We start from the raw sequence: 20,629 nt of genomic DNA, 5'->3' as shown, positions 1-20,629 counted from the left end.
ATGCAACTCCCCAGAAAAAAGGAGGAAGATTTTTCATATATTGAAAAAAGAACAATAGGACATTATCTGTTTGCAAGAAACACATGTGACTAGGCTCCATAAAAAAGTTTTAATATTAGGAATTTATGCACCGAATGAGGGGAAATCGGAATTTTACAAGAAGTTGCATGAGAGTATGCTGGATTATCTGGACTATGACAACATCATAATGATGGGCGATATGGATGGGGTGGCATCAACTAACATGGATAAGTCACAAAGCCAAAGTGTAACAAAGGATGGCAGACTACCTAAGACTTTTTTCGAACTGACTGACAATATGGACTTGATTGATATTTGGAGGATAAAGAACCCCTTGGGAAGAGAGGGAACATTCTTTTCTGAAGCCCAACTGACATGGACAAGAATTGACCAAATATGGATATCCAGAGGGTTGGCACCTAAGATCAGAAAGGTGGAAATCTGCCCAAAGACCTGCTCCGACCCTAATGCACTAAAGATGGACATGAGACTACAACCAGCTGGCTCTTTCAGATGGAAGATGAATGACAACTTGTTTCGAGATCAGGAAATTACCAAGAAGGCCCAAAAAACTCTGAAAGATTATTTCGAGATAAATTTGAAAACGACGGTGGAAAAAAGAACCATCTGGGACGCAAGTAAGGCTGTGATGAGGGGGTTCTTGATACAACAGAATGCTGTAAAGAAAAGGACACAAAATGAGAAAAAAAGATAAGATTCTGGAGAAAATTAAAGAATGTGAGAAATTAAGATTAAAACCGAAGTCACAGCAGATTCTGAGAGAAATTAAACTTTATCAGGCACAATATTCCAGATTGATAAACCAGGAAATCGAGTGGAAAGTTAAACTAATTAAACCAAAAACATTTGAATCGGCAAATAAATGTGGGAAACTGCTAGCTTGGCAGTTGAAGAAGAGACAAAAAAATGAACACAGTTACAAATTTAGAGATTGAAGGGGAAAATGTACAGAACCCTATGGAGATTAGGAAGTGTTTCCAGAGGTATTTTAAACAACTGTACACTCAAGGGCCACAAGATGAGGCTGAGATAGAACAATTTTTGACAAAGAATGGGCTACCAAAATTGTCACAAGAGAATAGATCAATCCTGAACTGCAGAATTACATGACAAGAGATGGAACAAGCCATTCAGAACATGCAACTGGGCAAATCTCCAGGGCCAGATGAGCTTACCTCCAAGTATTATAAGACATTGAAAGACTATTTGATACAACCACTGATGGAGGTGGGCAATGAAATTTTGGAGGGGAAGAAGGCGCCGGAATCGTGGAAAGAGGCCTTCATCACATTGATACCTAAATCGGAAACGGAAAAAACACAACTTAAGAACTACCTTCCCATCTCCCTCTTAAATGTGGATTACAAAATATTTGCAGACATTTTAGCAAGCAGACTTTAAAAAGTTTTAAATGAAGTAATTCACAAGGACCAGGCAGGCTTTCTCCCAGGCAGACAGTTGTTTGCTAACACAAGGAATATTATAGACATCTTGGAACTCTTGCAAACAAACATTAATACAAGAGCCGTGCTAATCTTTATAGATGCGGAGAAGGCCTTTGACAATATTTCCTGGAAATTCATGAAGAAAAATTTGGAAGGGATGGGAGTGGGTCGGGGGTTCGAAAATGGGATAGATGCAATCTATTCAGAACAAAAGGCTAAATTGATAGTTAACAATGTGGTTACAGAAGAGTTTAAAATTGAGAAAGGGACACGACAAGGCTGCCCTATTTCCCCATTGTTATTTATTTCAGTCCTGGAGGTGCTCTTGAATATGATTAGAGGAGACCAGTTGGTTAAAGGAATTCAGGTCGGAGCGAAACAGTACAAACTTAAAGCTTTTGCAGATGACCTGGTTTTGACTTTACAGGAGCCAGAACCCAGTACGAAAAGAGTATTACAATTAATCCAAGAGTTTGGTCGGGTGGCGGGATTTAAATTGAACAAGCAGAAAACTAAAGTATTGGGAAAAAACTTGACAGCTACAGAGTCAGAAAGGTTTCAGAAAGAGACAGAGTTAAACGTGGTTAAAAAAGTAAAGTACCTAGGGGTAAACATAACAGCAAAAAAACTGAGTCTTTTTAAGGACAATTATGAGAAATGCTGGTCAGAAATTAAGAGAGACTTAGAAAGTTGGTCAAGATTGAAATTTTCCTTGTTAGGCCGAATCGCTGCTATAAAGATGAATGTATTGCCAAAAATGCTGTTTTTGTTTCAAACTTTGCAGATTGTGGACAAAATGGAATGCTTTCGGAAGTGGCAGAGAGATATTTCCAAATTTGTCTGGCAGGGCAAAAAGCCCAGAATTAAGTTTAAGATACTAACTGATGCGAAGGAAAGGGGGGGCTTTGCCCTGCCAGACTTAAGGTTGTACTATGAATCAGCAGCTTTCTGCTGGTTGAAAGATTGGCTGCTTCTTGAAAACACTGATGTTCTAGATTTGGAAGGATTTAACAATGCTTTTGGATGGCATGCATATTTGTGGTATGACAAGGTTAAAATTCATGAGACTTTCAAGAACCATATTGTCAGAAAAGCAGTGTTTAATGTCTGGACAAAATACAAAGACTTATTGGAAAGTAAAACTCCAAGGTGGCTTTCACCATTGGAAGCTAAGGCCCGGAAAAGACTCAATATGGAGGCCAAATGGCCGAAGTTTTGGGAAATTTTAGAAAAAGATGGAGATAATTGGAAGTTGCAGAGTCAGGAGAAAATGAAAGATAAAGTGTGAGACTGGTTGCATTACACTCAGATTAAAGAATTTTTTAAACTTGACAAAAAATTAGGATTCCAGGTGGAAAAATCGAAGTTAGAAACTGAACTATTAGAGCCCAAGACTAAGGTACTTTCTAGAATGTATAACTTGCTGTTAAAATGGAATACACAAGATGAAACGGTCAAATCGGTTATGATAAAGTGGGCACAGGACATTGGTTATAACATCATGTTTGAGGACTGGGAGAGGTTGTGGACTACTGGGCTGAATTTTACTGCATGTAATGCTTTGAGAGAAAATATTATGAAAATGATATACAGATGGTATATGACCCCAGTCAAACTTGCAAAAATATACCACTTGTCTGACAACAAATGTTGGAAGTGTAAGGAAAATGAAGGAACATTCTTTCACCTCTGGTGGACCTGCCCTAGAGTGAAGGCTTTCTGGGAAATGATATATAATGAGCTGAAAAAGGTATTTAAGTATACCTTCCCTAAGAAACCAGAAGCCTTCCTTTTGGGTATTGTCGGCCAGAAGGTGTTAAAGAAGGACCGAACATTTTTAATGTACGCAACAACAGCAGCAAGGATACTCGTCGCTAAGCATTGGAAAACCCAAGATCTACCCACGCTGGAAGAATGGCAGATGCAACTGACAGACTATATGGAATTGGCTGAAATGACTGGCAGAATCCGAGACTTGGGAGAAGAGACGTTGGAAGAAGACTGGAAGAAATTTAAGATCTATCTACAAAAATATTGTAAATTATATGAATGTTAAGGAGGATGCTAGAATGTAAACAATTGGGCACCATTGAGATAGAGGAAGTGATATATGAAGAAAAGTTAAATTTAAGAAAAGACAAAGTTTTGGAAAAAAAATTAAGTTATATTTAATTCTTTAAGATTTGAATAAAGGATACTAAAAATTAGAGATATAATATTGGAAAATTAGATAATAAGAATCAAAATAAGGAGATAAACTTGCTGGAAAAATTTTTTTTGGCTAGGAACGCAGGAGCGGGAGATGTGAGGGAGTCCAAAGAAGTTAAGAAGATTATGTTAAAAGATATGTTATATGGTATTGTTTATTGGAATTGTAACTAAATTAAAAAATTGCTAATAAATATATTATAAAAAAAAAGAATTCCCTGGATTCGGAAAACCTTACTAACTAATGGACAGTTGCTAATCTCCCTTTCCTGAGCAAGATTTTGGAGTGAGTGGTTACAGACCAGATCCATGCGCTTTTGGAAGAAACTGATCTTCTGGATCCATTTCAAATGGGGTTTAGGCCTGGTTTTGGCACAGAAACTGCTTTGGTCACCCTATATGATGACGTCTGTCGAGAGAGAGACAAGGGAAACATGTCCCTGTTAATTCTCCTCTACCTCTCAGCGGCTTTTGATACCATCGACCATGGCTTTTGATACCATCGAGCGGCTGTCTGAACTAGGGGTAGGTGGCACTGTTTTGCAGTGGTTCCAGCTCCTACTTGGATGGTCATTCCCAGAGGGTGTTGCTTGGGGAATGCTTTTCAGCCCCATGGAAATTTCAATGTGGGTTTAGGGTTATGGGCTATGGTTAGGTTTAGGGTTTGGTTCTAATTCACCAGCATCAGCCTCCAAACAGCAAACTAAAAAAACTAAGCAGAACAACCGAAAACAAACAAAACGTCCAGCAATGAAAAAAACCAGTGGAAAAGAAACTAGCTGAATGCAAAAAAGAGGCAACCCCTAGCAGAAAGGACCAGAACCTGCCCAAAGTATGTAAATTCACCAGTAACACGTATATTAAGCAAAACCACCAAGAACAAAGAAAGAAGCACCAAAGATGGAAAAAAGTATTGAATAAAAAACCAGCTGAAACGCAACAAACAAATGACCAGAAACCTTCCTCTAGAGAAGCAAATTCACTAGAAAGACAAAAACCTGGAATACCACCAAACGCACGAGAAACTCAAAAAGCAAACAAAAAGAAGCAGAATCACCAGATATAGACCTATACATTGTATATTTACCAGATCTACAAAAACTAAGCAAAATCACCCAAAATAAAGCTAAACCACCGAAATGAAAAGTCAAAATGAAAAGTAGAAGCAACCCACTGAAAACAATGCAAAACCACAAGAAATTCAAAAACGAATCAAAGCAGCATAACGAAGATAAGCAAATTCACCTGAAACACGAAAGCTATGGAAGACCTCGAAACACATGGCTAAAGCACCCGAAACTAAAAAAGCAAATGAAAGGGCAAATGAAAAGAAGCAGAATCACCAGAACCTCCCGGGCCCCCAAAGCAGCCAATTCAACAGAAGCACAAAATGAAAGCTCTTTTTCTTTTCTTTCTGCATTAGGCTGTTTTGCCTTTGGTGGTTTTCCTTGTTTCATGTTAATTTTTATTCACTTTTTGGTTTCTGGTGAATTTGTTTCTTTGCCAGTGGTTTTGCCAGTTTAAAATAGTTGTTATTGTTTTTTGAATTTCTGGTGAATTTGCTTTTTTTTGCATTTTATGGTTGTTTTATGGTTTGGTTTTTTGGCTTGTTTTAGTTGTCATTGGTTTTTGTATTTGTGGTTGTATGGCCTCTTTTTGGGTGGTTTGGCTCCATTTCTGGATTTCTAGTGAATTTGTTTCTTCTCTTGTGTTTCTCCATTAGGTAGATGGTTTTGCTTGTTTCATGTTATTTTTTATTTGTTTTTTTGTTTCTGGTGAATTTACTTACTGTATTTTCCGCTCTATTGGATGCAGTTTTCCCCCTCCAAAAATTGAGGGAAAATGTGTGTGTGTCCTATGGAGCGAATGCAGGCTTGTGCCATAGCTGCGCGCAACCCCTCCAGCAGGGAGAGGCTGCACGGGGCTATGGCTTCTTTAACCCTGCGCAGCGTCTCCCGGCAAGGAGAGGCTGCACGGGGCTAAAGGGGAAGCCAAAACAGCGAGCGGGATCCATCCCGCTCGCTGCCTCGGCTTGTTTCATAGCCGCGCGCAACCCCTCCGGCAGGGAGAGGTTGTGCGCAGCCTGTACGCTGCTCTTTGGGGCTGGGGAGGGGGGAAAGATTTTTTTTTATTGATTTCCCTGTCTAAAAACTAGGTGTGCCCTATGGTCCAGTGCGCCCTATGGTGCGAAAAATATGGTAATTGGCAGTGGTTTTACATGTTGTGGTTTGGAATTTGGTGGTTTTGCTAGTTTTATAATAGTTCTTATTGGTTTTGGGGTTTCTTGTGCATTTGCTTTTCCATTAGTTGTTTGCTTGTTGGGTTTCTGGTGATTTTGCTTCTTTTCAATTGGTTATTGCATTTCTGGTTGTTTGACCTAATCCAACACCACAGGACTAGACTGTGCTCTGGACACCCCATGAGATTCATCTGCTATAACAGCAGTCAAGGTCTTGATGGATGCAAGCAATTTTATCTTCAAAATGCCTTGCAAACAAGTCACAGTGAGCTACCATTGGTTCTCCCCCCTCCTTTGATTGAATTTTACATTTCTGGTGGTTTGGCTTCAATTCAGGGTGGTTTTGCTTGTTTGGGGGATTTGGTGGTTGTGCTTCTTTTATAATTTTGATTGGTTTGTGGGTTTGGTGGTTTTGCTTGTTTGTGGTTAGGTGTTAGGGTTAGTGGGTTAGAGTAAGACTTTTAGGGTTAGGGTTGGAGTTGGGGTTAGGGTTAAGCTCACTCCTCCACCAGTATGTGTCTCAGCCAGTCTTAGAAGTTTCCTTTTGTTTTGCTTCAGCTTGTGCCTGCTAGGTCAGGGAAATATAATCATGTTTGTGTTCTTGTTCTTTTTTCTCAGATGGGAGCAGGTAGCGCTCAACCTCTTGGGCTTGCCAATCGGAAGGTCGCTGTTTCAAATCTGTGTGACTGTGTGTGGGACTGTTGCTCTGTCCCAGCTGCTGCCAACCTAGCAGTTTGAAAGCATACCACCACAAGCAGATAAATAGGTATCACTGCAGTGGGAAGCTAAACAGCATTTCCATGTTCTCTGGCACTCGTCACGGTGTCCCGTTGTGCCAGAAGTGGTTTAGTCATGCTGGCCACATGACCCAGAAAGCTGTCTGCAGACAAATGCCAACTCCCTTGGCCTAAAGTGAGATGAGCATCACACCCCAAGTCCAGGGGTCTTTTACCTTTTCCTTTATTTTGTCTTAATACTTTTTATCTTTTCTGGGTTTTCTACATTAGTGGATGTGACGCCAGGCATTATTTTCAGCTCCTTCTCTATCACTTAAAAAAGGTCTCGGGAAATATCATTTCAAAAATCCACAGTGCATGAGACTGTTTGCTTGTCCTTCCCAGTTCCTGTTTGCAGTGGGAGACTATGGCCGCCATTTTGTGCTATGCCACACGCTTCACAGCAGCCATCTTGCAACAAGGACTTGGGAATTGAGACAGAGAGAGGCAGAGACCTGTGCTGCATTGTAAAGCATTTTGGTGTGCAGAGGCTCTATATGGGAAACTAATACGGGATTCACTGATAAGCTGCCTGCTGTAGGAATGTAAATTTGCCTGCACCTGTGCTTTGCTTGTGCATTTGTACGTAAACCAAATATTGCATGGATAACTAAAGTCTTCAGTGCTCACTTATCCAAAGGAAAACAAGCCTATAATGATAGCTCATCCCCTGGAACAATCTCACCATTTAGAAATGGAGAATGGAGGACAAAGCATGCCAGGGGTAAATGATCACAGCTTTCTTGTATGAGAAGTGACCATGCCATCAACTCGTCTCATATGGGCCCCGGTCGAAGTCTAAGCACTGCCGGTTGTGGTTGGTTTTGGTAAAAAGGGGATTGGGGGAGGTGCATGGGTTTTTCTGAATGTGCATGTGGGGACACTCCAGTGAATGTTTTGAGTTTGTGAGACGTTGGAAGCAACGTGTGGTCTGTGACTGAGTGAGAAATGAGGTTAGGAGGACGGAGTATCCCAGTGTCCCAGGGTCATGGAGAAAAAGCTGTAAAACAGCTCACACGACCCCCCTGCAATGTTTCCTGAACAAACTGGAAAGATGCCACAAAGGGAGAAGATTGGGGATTTTAAAAACCCTGATGAAAAATAGACTCCAACACTTCTGTGAAGTTCCTGACCGTCCCCCATGGCTTAGGAAAAGTAGAACTCTGAAAGCCAAACTGTGCCCAGTTGTATGGCAGCAAGTACAAGTTAAAAAGCCAGCAGGATGAAGGCTCAATAAACAGGTTGCCTGGGAAGCAGCATCTCTTTGCTACTCAACACTACCTATTTGGTCAGACAAGCTGCATCCTGGCCATTCTTAGCCCTGTCTTCCAGCACCTGTTATAAAGGTATTCTCTTAAACAAAGGTTGGAGACACCACCATATGTGGAGGGGCAAATATGGCGTCTACGTTTGGCCCGATGGAGACCACAGCCCAGCAGCTCTTGGCATGCAGCAGTTTGGCACTGGTATGCAACCGTCTCCCATTGTACTTGAAGCTCCTTGATTGGGCTGAGGCACAGACCAGCAGAATATCCGCTCCGCTCTGCGCCCCCCCTCCCCCGCCTCAGGGCCCCTGCCAGGAATCCGTGGTATGAGGGAAGCGCAGATATTGCATGCTAATCCCAGATAGGGGACTGGGAGGGAGAAGGCAGGAAGTCATTCAGAACCCCCAGTGTTTGGGGTCCAAGCTTGCAGAGATTCTCTTCTTCCCTGCCCTCTGTTTATGGCACATTTCCTTCCAGGGTTACAATTAAATTGAGAATGGATAGTGGAGGACAACATGGGCTATAGAGCAACCAAGCTAAAGTTTCATTAACAGGCAGTTTATTGTGCTCACATAAAAGGTGAAAACAAAGAAATCAACTAACACATGGACAGAGAGCAGTACCTTAAATTAACATCTGACTCTCACATGAATGTGCTACTCTTACTCCCACTCCCGTTTTCAACTGTTCTCATCTAGTGCACAAAGCTGGTGAATTATTGTGCAGCATCAAAAGCCCACGTTCTGTGGTGAGGCATCCATCTTGAAATGGGCTTGAAGAAAGCAGTGGCTAAGGTGTGGCAGTGAAACTGTTGTAAGAGTGTATTCTCTTGCTATGGTGGAGGAGGAGGGAAGTGCCTGCTGGGCTGAGCTCATCTCAGGCTGCAGAAGTGACAAGAAATTGTTCTAGCTAAAAATGTTAAACTGAAGAAAAACCGTACTGTGCCTTCTGAGCAGAAGAGAAATGATCTGGGAAATCTGTCTATCTGCCCCCCCCCCCGCAATCCTCCCCTCCAACACCCTATATGGGGATGCAACTGAGCTGCAATGAAATGCTGGGCTGCTGAGTGAAGAGCAGGAGAGAAGCTTCTGGAGTCCAGCTTCTGGGGAAGCCCAGGCATTGTGAGCTGGGCAGACATACCCTCCCTTTCTCTGACCCCCTGCCTAGATTGACAGTGGAGCTTCCCAGCCCTACTCAGCCCTCTCAGCTCCCCTTGAACGCTGCTTGACAGGTGGGCAGCTCCCAGAAGGCCTTTCCCACCCAGCACAGCATAAATTTAAACTGTGCAGGTTCTGCTTTGAGCACTGTTCTTCTCAACTACTCAAAATTCAACCCCCTTCAGCCACTATTCTGCTCTTAAGTGTAGAATGGATCTCCCTTCTCCTCTTGTCTGTCTGCTTCAGAATCCCTCAAAATCCAAAATGAGAGCAGAGTCAGGATCTAAACTGAGGGCAGGGCAGTGATGTTACAGGCTATTAAATGGGCTTTGGGATTTTCTGCCAGATTATGCCCACTAGCGTCCTTTCCTACAACAAATTAGGGAGGCAAAAGGCAACACTTGGATAATCTTAAGGTCCACCACCAAGAATTCTTAATCCATCTGTTCTGGGTTTGAGTTCGCTTCCTGCTGCCGTGCATTTCGAGGATTGGGAGAGGGAGAGCAGCCTGAAAGGCAAGGTCTCTACAAAACGGCAAAGGAATAGGCAACTGTGAGAGAGGTATCAGCCCCGCCCGGAACATGGAGGGCTGACCACACTATCGTCTGTGGGAAGCAGCATTTAATTGCTTTCACTCTCCCCAAAAGGGAAAGAAAAGCCATGGATCCCTTTGGAAAGCAGCTATGGTCCCCAAAATGGGGGTCAAGGAAGGGTGTCCAGATGTTGACTAGCCTGGCACGCAGACCAACAACCACAGCAGTCAGAGCGGGTCGCCGCCACTCAAGTTGTTCCGGCTTTTCTTGCGCTTTGTCTTGGCTGACGGAGAGGAGAAATCCAGAGATTCGAGACGAAAGGGACGTGGCTGGGGCATCTCCACCGTTTGGGCAGGGGGAATAGGAGCCAGGCTGGAAGTCAGGATGGAGGTATTGTTGTTCAGCAAAGGGGGAGAATTATGGGAAGCTGCAAAGGACAAAAATACAGACACACACACACACACACAGAGAGAGAGAGAGAGAGAGAGAGAGAGAGAGAGAGAGAGAGAAACATTGAGATACTTGGTCTAATTTCAACATGAAACACTACATCTCCCTGGAGAAACCTATACATCACTTAGCATAAATATTTTTTAATACTGCAGTCCCACCTCGCTCCACTCACCAACCCATTTGCCAATCCTGCAACTTCCCTCTCTTCACCTCACCCCCCATTGCCCATCCCCTCCTTCTCACAGCTCACCTGAACCCCCTTCAGAGGGTGGTTTTCTGACACACCTCCTCTTCCCCTCCATTAAACCTCGAAGCAGCCATGTTTAATGGATGGGGGAAGGTGCTTCACAGAGCGGTTTGGCAAACAGGTTAAACAGATCGCCCAGTCCACCTGCCTCACCTCCTGACAGCCACATGAACTACATCATCAACAGCCTTACATTGTTATGTATATAGGAAGATTTTGAGGCTATGCTTTTTAAAGATTTTGAGACATGCTTTAAAAAAACAAAACCCTGTACATTGCCTATTGTGTATGTGTGCATATTAGATACCTGTATAATAACAGAGAATGTTGATGATATGGAATAGGTACAGTGACATACTAACACCACAGTCCTAACCATGTTTACTCAGAAGCAAGTCCTATTAACTTCAGTTAAATGACTGTAGGACTGCAGCATAAGGCCTGACCTTGTGTAGTACAGTGCCATCCAGGAAACTATTAAGCAGTAAGTCCCTAGTTTCAGTCTTGTCACTGGGCCCTTACAGACTGTTGTTTGGGTGGGATTCAATCACATGATGCCAAATTCACATTGAAACTAATGCCAATTTGGTGCTTTTGCACAACAGAACTACTGCAAAATCAGATTATAACAATAAGGAAAGTGATGGGGAAACAGCAATTATTTGATGCAAGGTCATCTCTTTGCAACCTCTTTGCAAACAGATCAGGATGAATGCTCAATAAACAAGTTGTTTGGAAGTGAGGATTGTCATGGACTTACTGGTAGGTGCGTCAGTCCCTCCAACACAGCTCGTCATTTGCAAAACAGAGATAATAATACTTCCTGGCCTATCATCCTGGGCTGTTGTAGAGCAGGGATGGGGAGAAACTTCTTTGGCCAGATCCTTATCATGATTGGTCTCATGGGACAAATTTGACAAGTGGGTACAGCCTGTCAATTACATGGCACCACAGCAATGCCATCTGCAAGGTGCTACTGAATTGGAGAGGGAAAATCCCTTTTAGCAAGAGCAGAAGATTCCATCAACAGGAGGGGGGAGAGAGAGACTGAGATTTTAGCATTTTGAAGGTACTTCCCTTTTTTACAGTGGGCATTTGCAGAGCAGGCTCTCAACATTATCCGCATAAATAGGAAGTAGAGGGTAGAGAGTGGAGGGGGGGGGCAAAGGCTACTGAGAAAGGAATCTGCTGATTGTGTGCTGCTGCAAAGTATTTTGCAGCCTTGGGGGGCCTGAACTGCATGGACACTCTGCTGCACAGGGCTAATCCTTCCAAAGGTTTGCCTGCTCAGCTGCTACAACCTTGAACTTTAGAAGTCTAGTAGAGGGGGGACCCCTTCATGGATCACTGCCTTGCCGTGGCGAAGGGGCTTGAATAACTCAGAGAAGCTATGAGCTATGCCGTGCAGGGCCACCCAAGATGGACAGGTCATAGTGGAGAGTTTTGACCAAACGTGATCCACCTGGAGGAGGAACCGGCAAGCCACTCCAGTATCCCTGCCAAGAAAACTCCATGGACAAAGACAACAGGCATATAAAAGATATGACGCTGGAAGATGAGCCCCTCAGGTCGGAAGGCGTCCAACATGCTACTGGGGAAGAGCGGAGGGCAAGTACAAGTAGATCCAGAGCTGATGAAGCGGCTGGGCCAAAGCCGAAAGGACGCTCAGTTGCGGATATGCCTGGAAGTGAAAGGAAAGTCCAATGCTGTAAAGAAAAATATTGCATAGGAACCTGGAATGTAAGAACCATGAACCTGGGTAAGTTGGAGGTGGTCAAAAATGAGATGGCAAGAATAAATATTGACATCCTGGGCATCAGTGAACTAAAATGGACGGGAATGGGTGAATTCAGTTCGGATGACCATCATATCTACTACTGTGGGCAAGAAACCCGTAAAAGAAATGGAGTGGCCCTCATAGTCAACAAAAGAGTGGCGAAAGCTGTACTGGGATGCAATCTCAAAAATGATAGAATGATCTCGATACGAATCCAAGGCAGACCTTTTAACATCACAGTAATCCAAGTTTATGCACCAACTACTTGTGCTGAAGAAACTGAAATTGACCAATTCTATGAAGACTTACAAGACCTTATAGAAGTGACACCAAAGAAGGATGTTCTCCTCATTATAGGGGATTGGAATGCTAAAGTAGGGAGTCAAGAGATAAAAGGAACAACTGGCAAGTTTGGCCTTGGAGATCAAAACGAAGCAGGGCAAAGGCTAATAGAGTTCTGTCAAGAGAACAAGCTGGTCATCACAAACACGCTTTTCCAACAACACAAGAGACGACTCTACACATGGACATCACCAGATGGGCAGCATCGAAATCAGATTGATTATATTCTCTGCAGCCAAAGATGGAGAAGCTCTATACAGTCAGCAAAAACAAGACCTGGAGCTGACTGTGGTTCAGATCATCAGCTTCTTATAGCAAAATTCAAGCTTAAACTGAAGAAAGTAGGAAAATCCACTGGGCCGGTAAGATACAATCTAAGTCAAATCCCTTATGAATACACAGTGGAAGTGAGGAATAGGTTTAAGGATTTAGATTTGGTGGACAGAGTGCCTGAAGAACTATGGATGGAGGCTCGTAACATTATACAGGAGGCAGCAACAAAAACCATCCCAATGAAAAGGAAATGCAAAAAAGCAAAGTGGCTGTCCAATGAGGCCTTACAAATAGCGGGGGAGAGAAGGCAAGCAAAATGCGAGGGAGATGGTGAAAGATACAGGAAACTGAATGCAGATTTCCAAAGAATAGCAAGGAGAGACAAGAAGACCTTCTTAAACGAGCAATGCAAAGAAATAGAGGAAAGCAATAGAATGGGAAGAACCAGAGATCTGTTCAAGAAAATTGGAGATATGAAAGGAACATTTCATACAAAGATTTCCATAATAAAGGACAAAAGTGGAAAGGACCTAACAGAAGCAGAAGACATCAAGAAGAGGTGGCAAGAATACACAGAGGAATTATACCAGAAAGAAATGGATGTCTCGTATACCCCAGGTAGTGTGGTTGCTGACCTTGAGCCAGACATCCTGGAAAGTGAAGTCAAATGGGCCTTAGAAAGCACTGCAAATAACAAGGCAAGTGGAAGTGATGGTATTCCAGCTGAACTATTTAAAATTTTAAAAGATGATGCTGTTAAGGTGCTACACTCAATATGCCAGCAAGTTTGGAAAACTCAGCAGTGGCCAGAAGATTGGAGAAGATCAGTCTACATCCCAATCCCAAAGAAGGGCAGTGCCAAAGAATGCTCCAACTACCGCACAATTGCACTCATATCACACGCTAGCAAGGTTATGCTTAAAATTCTACAAGGAAGGCTCAAGCAGTATGTGGACCGAGAACTCCCAGAAGTGCAAGCTGGATTTAGAAGAGGCAGAGGAACCAGAGACCAAATTGCAAACATGCGCTGGATTATGGAGAAAGCTAGAGAGTTCCAGAAAGACATCTACTTCTGCTTCATTGACTATGCAAAAGCCTTTGACTGTGTCGACCACGGCAAACTATGGCAAGTTCTTAAAGAAATGGGAGTGCCAGATCACCTCATCTGTCTCCTGAGAAATCTCTATGTGGGACAAGAAGCTACAGTTAGAACTGGATATGGAACAACTGATTGGTTCAAAATTGGGAAAGGAGTACGACAAGGCTGTATTTTGTCTCCCTGCTTATTTAACTTATATGCAGAATTCATCATGAGAAAGGCTGGGCTGGATGAATCCCTAGCCGGAATTAAGATTGCCGGAAGAAATATCAACAACCTCAGATATGCAGATGACACAACCTTGATGGCAGAAAGTGAGGAGGAATTAAAGAACCTTTTAATGAGGGTGAAAGAGGAGAGCGCAAAATATGGTCTGAAGCTCAACATCAAAAAAACGAAGATCATGGCCACTGGTCCCATCATCTCCTGGCAAATAGAAGGGGAAGAAATGGAGGTAGTGAGAGATTTTACTTTCTTGGGCTCAATGATCACTGCAGATGGTGACAGCAGCCATGAAATTAAAAGACACCTGCTTCTTGGGAGAAGGGCAATGACAGGCCTAGACAGCATCTTGAGAAGTAGAGACATCACCTTGCCAACAAAGGTTTGTATAGTTAAAGCTATGGTTTTCCCAGTAGTGATGTATGGAAGTGAGAGCTGGACCATAAAGAAGGCTGATCGCCGAAGAATTGATGCTTTTGAATTATGGTGCTGGAGGAGACTCTTGAGAGTCCCATGGACTGCAAGAAGATCAAACCTCTCCATACTGAAGGAAATCAACCCTGAGTGCTCACTGGAAGGACAGATTGTGAAGCTGAGGCTCCAATACTTTGGCCACCTCATGAGAAGAGAAGACTCCCTGGAGAAGACCCTGATGTTGGGAAAGATGGAGGGCACAAGGAGAAGGGGATGGCAGAGGACGAGATGGTTGGATAGTGTTTTCGAGGTTACCAGCATGAGTTTGACCAAACTGCGCGAGGCAGTGGAGGACAGAGGTGCCTGGCGTTCTCTGGTCCATGGGGTCACGAAGAGTCGGACACGACTAAACGACTAAACAACAACAACAGAGGGGGGAAGCAGCACCTGGGACTCCTCCTGCCCACTGCCAATGCTTCCAAAAGGCACCTTTCTTTCTCCCTTCCCTGTCACTTGATGGGGAGGAGGGGAAGAAATTATGTTTTGGCTTGCAAGCTCATGTTCCCTGTTGGGAATAGGCAGTTGCAGCCAAGGCAGAACTGAACTCTGCCCTTGCAAACAAAACTGGACCCCCTGGTGAGCCAAGATCCTCCCACAAGTGGGAGTGTTCCTGCCTCTGTTGTAAGGAATACTGAAATAATATTTCAGAAACCTTTTGGACACCTTAAGAGTACTGTACAAATGTTGGGTATTATGTAGAAGTCAGGCAAACCTTTTGGGGGGAAAAGGAAAGAACACATGAAGGGGTTTACCTAGACTCTTCATGGGGTCAGCACTGAGAATCTGGCTTGCTCGTTTTGAGCGAAAATAGTTACTGGCAATATTCTCACTATCACTCTTGCTCAGCATCACTTTATAGCGGTCTTCTTCCTGCTGGGAACATAACCAAGCAGTCACCAGTTTGTCATCATTTAACCTAAAGAGGTCACTACTGTTCGCATTTTACGCATGAGGGAAACTGAGGCTGAAACCTGACATGTCAGCCCCACTTTTAACCTGCTGAACTACACTTACTTCTCTGTCTAGTTTCCACACTGGTGTCCAAAAACTAGGTTACAAAGCCATGGAAAAAATAATCTAATCCAGACCAAGTTATCTATGGGGTATAAATGAGAGGGTTGAGAGCTTACTTAAATGTATTCTATGAAAAGCCATTGTGTGTAGAAGAGCTTAACTTCTCATTCAATTTCTGGGGGAGTAACAGCACTGTGGAATGTATGCACTCTGGTTAAACATGAAAAATGGGAAAATATTGTTGCATGCCACCCCACTCTGAGCAGTGTGAGATTCCGGAGATTCAAGGAGTTCACCTAGAATTTGTGTTTCTTTTGGAATGAGGTGCAGCACAGACTGTGGTGTCCTATTTACACAAATCTGCAACCTGAGCCTACAATGGAGGAGTTCACAGCTTTAACACCGCAAGAGGGTCTTGCTTCACCATGACCACGATTGCTCCCAGTTGGTCGGTCTGAGCTTTCCACACTGACCTGGGGACTGATTTATATATTGTACTATTAAGGAATGCAGGAGATAGGGCCAATTCCTTGCTGCTGCTGCTGCTGCTGCTGCTGCTGCTGCTGCTACTGCACCTTTGCCTTGGCTGCTGGAAGAAGGCAGGAGCTAAACCCTGCCTGCACTCAAGCCCCCACCCCTAATATCTTCCTCCAGTGACCAAGCAGTAGGGCGTTAGTTTCACTCTTTCCCCTCATTATGAAGGCAATGTGTGAACCAGCTTGGAGATCAACAGAATCCCCTGAAGTTTTACCTTCAGCGCAGACTCCCAGCTGGATCATTTATTATGTGTACATTGTGTAACATTCTCAGTATTGCCCAAGTGGCCTTCCTTAGCTTACCATTGCTGCTGCATCCCCATTCTCCGATGATGAGCTCTTCCTGCCTGCTTTGGTCTGTGACAACGATGAAACTGCTATGGAAAAGAAGAGTAATGGTGGCTCTCAGCCTCAGTGGTGGCTCATTTCTCTGCTAGTTTCATGTCACCTGGGCCAGGATCCAATATGTGCATAGACTTACAAAGGCCCATTTAACAGCTTGCTTTCTAAACGTTTTTAAAGCGGGGATGCAATAAATTCCATCCGTTCATTAGTCAACAACAGTTGCTGTTGCTTAAATGGTGGAAGCCAATCAGAGGGCAAATGTCGATTGGTTGGTCAGGACTCATATTTTGACCTGAGGCTTGAGCAGTTTAGTCTCTTTCTCACAAACCCTCTATTGATCATCATCATCATCATCCACCCTTTCTCCCAAAGGAGCCCTGGACAGCAAGGAGCATTTAAGGCATCATTTTTGAAAGACTGCAAACATTAATTGTGGGTGGGTGTGATTATTGGGATCACAGCAGGCAGACAGGCAGGCAGGCAGGACTCTCCAGGACTCCTGAGGAAAATCCTTCATTTGAAGCTGCTATTTGCATTGGGAGGAAATCTCCATTAGCACCAATAGGGATTTTCTGATATATAGCTGTAGTCATGTACACACTTACCTGTGAGCAAAAGAATGAGGCTTAATTCTGAGTAGGCACGTGTGGGGTTTTTCAGCTGGACAAGCAACACCTCACTGCATCCTGCAGTTCTTAAGTTGTTCTCTCTCCAGCTGGTTTCCATACCAGAACTGAGCTGGGCAGAGAGAAAAACTCTTAAAGGAACAAAGCGTAGTGGTGGAAGGGGTCACATTTTGCTCCCCTACTCTGAGAACTCCATTTTGAACGCAGTAAGTAGATCCACACCCCCCCACACACACATCTTGCTTAGTTCCAAGTCTATGAGCCTGAAGCCTGTTCCCGATTTCTCATGAAGGTGAGATGTGAAAAGTATTTTAAATAGTCCCAGAGTGACCATGAAGGAAATAAGATACCCAAGAAGTCCTTAAGAAGTGAGTGAAACCCACATGAAAATCCTGTATGAATGGGCAACCAGAGCAATGTAAGATGGTAATTCCGAGTTGTTCTTCTTACCTGCAGGGAGACTGGTCTTTTGAGTGACAGGCTCTGGGATTTTCCAGCAGCCTGATTCTTCATCCCACGTGGACTCCCGTTTGATTTTATCAAAGTTGCTGTAATTACAGTCCCGCCGTATGAGGGGTTGCACCTGGTCCAGTAGCTGTTGATAAAGGAGGAGCTCCCGCTCTTGGCGGCGGATGGTGGCCAAATAATCAATCTTCTCCATTTCAAATTCGGACTGAAGGTCTTTGATTTCAGTCTCAGCAACCCTCAGCTGGGAAGAAAGCAGCCAGTTATGGGAATAAGAACTAAGTAACATGTTGGGATCCAGAGTACACAAGCTCAGGAGTCCTTACCTGAGCCTATCACAGGGCTGGCTCACACCTGCATGAGCATCACCTGAGGAGCCTGCACTTGATGATGCGCATGGAACTAGCTCAGTTGAAAATCATAATATAACTACAGAACTTTTTTTTAAAAAAACAACTTTTTATTTATTGTTAACAAAACAAAAAGTGAAAACATAACAAAAAGAAATACGACAAAGAATCAACAATATCAGTCATAAAGCTCATCTCGCTCTCAGGCCAAGGGAGCCGGCGTTTGTCTACAGACAGCTTTCCGGGTCATGTGGCCAGCATAAACCGCTTCTGGCATGATGGAAGCCAGATGGAAATGCCGTTTCCGTGACAGATGGCCATCCAACCTCTACTTAAAAACCTCCAAGCAAGGAGAGTCCACCACCTCCCAAGGGAGACTCTTCCACTGTCAAACAGCTCTTACTGTCAGAAAGTTCTTCCTGGTGTTTAGTTGGAATCTCCTTTACTGTAACTTGAAGCCATTGGTTTGGGTCCTCCCCTCCAGAGCAGGAGAAAACAAGCTTGTTCCATCTTCCATGTGACAGCCCTTTAGATAATGGAAGATGGCTATCATCTCTCCTCTGAGACTCCTCTTCTTCAGGCTAAATATCCCCAACTCCATTCCTCATAAGGCTTGGTTTCCAGGCCCTTGATCAACTTGGTTGCCCTTCTCTGCACCCGTTTCAGCTTGTCAACGTCCTTCTTAAATTGTGACACCCAGAACTGGACACAGTATTCCAGGTGGAGTCTGACCAAGGCAGAATAGAGTGGGACTTTTACTTCCCTTGGCGCATAAAGGTGTATAAGTGCACAGTGTAGTTAACACTGTGATGTATACTGATACTATTTTATCAACAGAAGTGCCCTACTTCCCTTGACTAGAACACTATACATTATTTTTATTATTATGTCACCCTTCATCTGTAGATCTCAGGAAGGTTCACAACAAAAAATGCAAGATAAAAAACACAAAATACATAATAAATACAAGAACTAAACCAATAATCCCCGCCCCCCCACTCCTACAACACATTTAAAGGGCTATGGGATATTAATTAGCCAAATCGCTAGTTGAAGAGGAACGTTTTTGCCTGTGCGTAAAAGTGTATAATGAAGGGGGCAACCAAACCTCCTTACGGAGAGCATTCCACAAATGGGGAGCCACTGCAGAAAAGGAACATTCTTACCGAAACTCTCATGGAGGAGGCACATGAAGAAGGGCCTCAGGTGATGATCTCAGAGTCCAGGTAGGGCACTTCTGTTGATACAGTCTAAAACAGTATTAGTATATATACACAGTGTTAACTCATGTTAAGCTTGTGGTCTACCAAGACCCTGAGATCCTTCTCACAGGTTGAGCATTGCTTTTCTTTTTGGTGAAGACAGAGGCAAAGTAGATGCTGAGCAGTTCTGCCTTCTCTCTGTCACCCAATAGCATTCTCCATCTTCTCCATGCAAGGGACATACCACTTGGTCAAATATGTAGGCAGTCTTGGCTCCTTTAAACTTGAATGGTTGCAGCTTGTTCTGCAGGGTGGGGAAAGCTAAACCTGTTGCAAATTCCCTTTTCTATACAACTATTTTAGGTAAAGGAGCTCTGCCCTCATTTCCATAAGGCCTCTCTGGTTTCCTCCTCTCTCCCCACCACCCTTTCTCCTCTTAAAAAATCAAACTAAATGTAGATACAAAATAAAATGGTGGTGATACTACTAACACTACTTATATTAGTATGAAAAGCAATGCTTTAAAGCAATGCTTCTCAAGCTAGAAAATTGCTGAAGGTCTTGGTGGACAACTTAATCATTTTTCTGCCTGTTACAACAATTGTAATGCGCTGTGTGAGATGCTGTATGCTTTTTGAATTTTATGGAATTTAAGTTGTAAAACAATACAATGTAAGAAGCACTGCTGGATTACCAAATAGGCAGAGTTGGCACTGGCCTAGGAGTCCACACCTTTTAGGGATCCCACAACAACGGATCAAAATAATATTGATTTGATCTTGAAAGAATTTGAATTTGGAAGAGAAACCTGCATTGACTCAGAAACCGAGCCCACCATCTGCAAGATTTCAACTGCCTAGGGGCCTCCACAGGGTTTAATCTGGCACTGGTAAGAACTTAAAGAAACAATAAATATACCATTAAAATCAATGACTACTGAACATGGACAAGGCACAGACCACCTGAATGAAGCTTGTAGACAACTGGTGGTCCATGCACCATAGTTTGGGAACCCCTGCTTTAAAGGTCATGGTGAGAAGGACCTGATCCTAAGTCCGTTACTGCACAATGCCCTTGAGTATCTAAATGTGGTGTGGAAAGCTGTCCTTACCCACCACTGTACAAGACTTCAGAGGGGAAAGGAATCACCTTTTCCTTCATCTTCTCCAACAATTTGCTTTTGGCTCGCACTTCTTCCTGGATGGAATCATAGACGTTGAGCAAGACCCAGTCACTGCTGTCCTCATCTGATTTCTGCAAAGCTGCCAGCAGCTGCTTCTTCCGCTCATCGGCAATTTTCTTTCGCCGTTTATGCTTTTCCTTCAGGTCTTTGTTCTTGGCCTGTTCACCTCCCACCACCTGCTGCTCCAGCATCTGCAATCTAAGAGGGTCGGAGGCAATGTCTTAGCTCTAAGCACTGCTTGTCCAACTTTCTATATTCAGTCTCTCCCACCTCCATTTTGCCACTAACTTGTCTGCTGAGGATCCCTGAAACTTGGAACCCCTGAACTTTGCAAAAGATTATTGGGTGCTGGCCAG

At 43.6% G+C, this 20,629-nt stretch overlaps 1 protein-coding gene across 10 annotated transcripts in view; it reads right to left on the bottom strand.

Moving 5' to 3' along the window:
- Nucleotides 1–8,517: 8,517 nt before the first annotated feature.
- Nucleotides 8,518–20,629, bottom strand: part of KIF17 (kinesin family member 17) — a 48,167-nt gene continuing 36,055 nt past the window's right edge. For 3 of the 10 annotated variants that reach the window (XM_083718773.1, XM_083718774.1, XM_083718769.1), the window contains 5 exons: nucleotides 20,240–20,471; nucleotides 17,524–17,782; nucleotides 16,406–16,479; nucleotides 15,305–15,422; nucleotides 8,518–10,092 (listed from right to left, as the gene is read on the bottom strand). In XM_083718773.1, the coding sequence (XP_083574899.1) occupies nucleotides 9,893–10,092; nucleotides 15,305–15,422; nucleotides 16,406–16,479; nucleotides 17,524–17,782; nucleotides 20,240–20,471 (883 nt within the window). In that variant the 3' untranslated portion in view covers nucleotides 8,518–9,892. Of the gene's footprint in view, nucleotides 10,093–15,304; nucleotides 15,426–16,405; nucleotides 16,480–17,523; nucleotides 17,783–20,239; nucleotides 20,472–20,629 lie in introns of all 10 variants that reach the window. The other 7 variants (XM_083718768.1, XM_083718766.1, XM_083718772.1 and 4 more) reach the window with 3 other exon arrangements.

Source organism: Podarcis gaigeae (assembly GCF_964106915.1).
Source record: "Podarcis gaigeae genome assembly, chromosome: 17".
Classification (NCBI taxonomy): Eukaryota; Metazoa; Chordata; class Lepidosauria; order Squamata; family Lacertidae; genus Podarcis; species Podarcis gaigeae.
The sequence above is the reverse complement of the archived record's forward strand: the minus strand, read 5'-3'. Positions and strand labels throughout refer to the sequence as shown.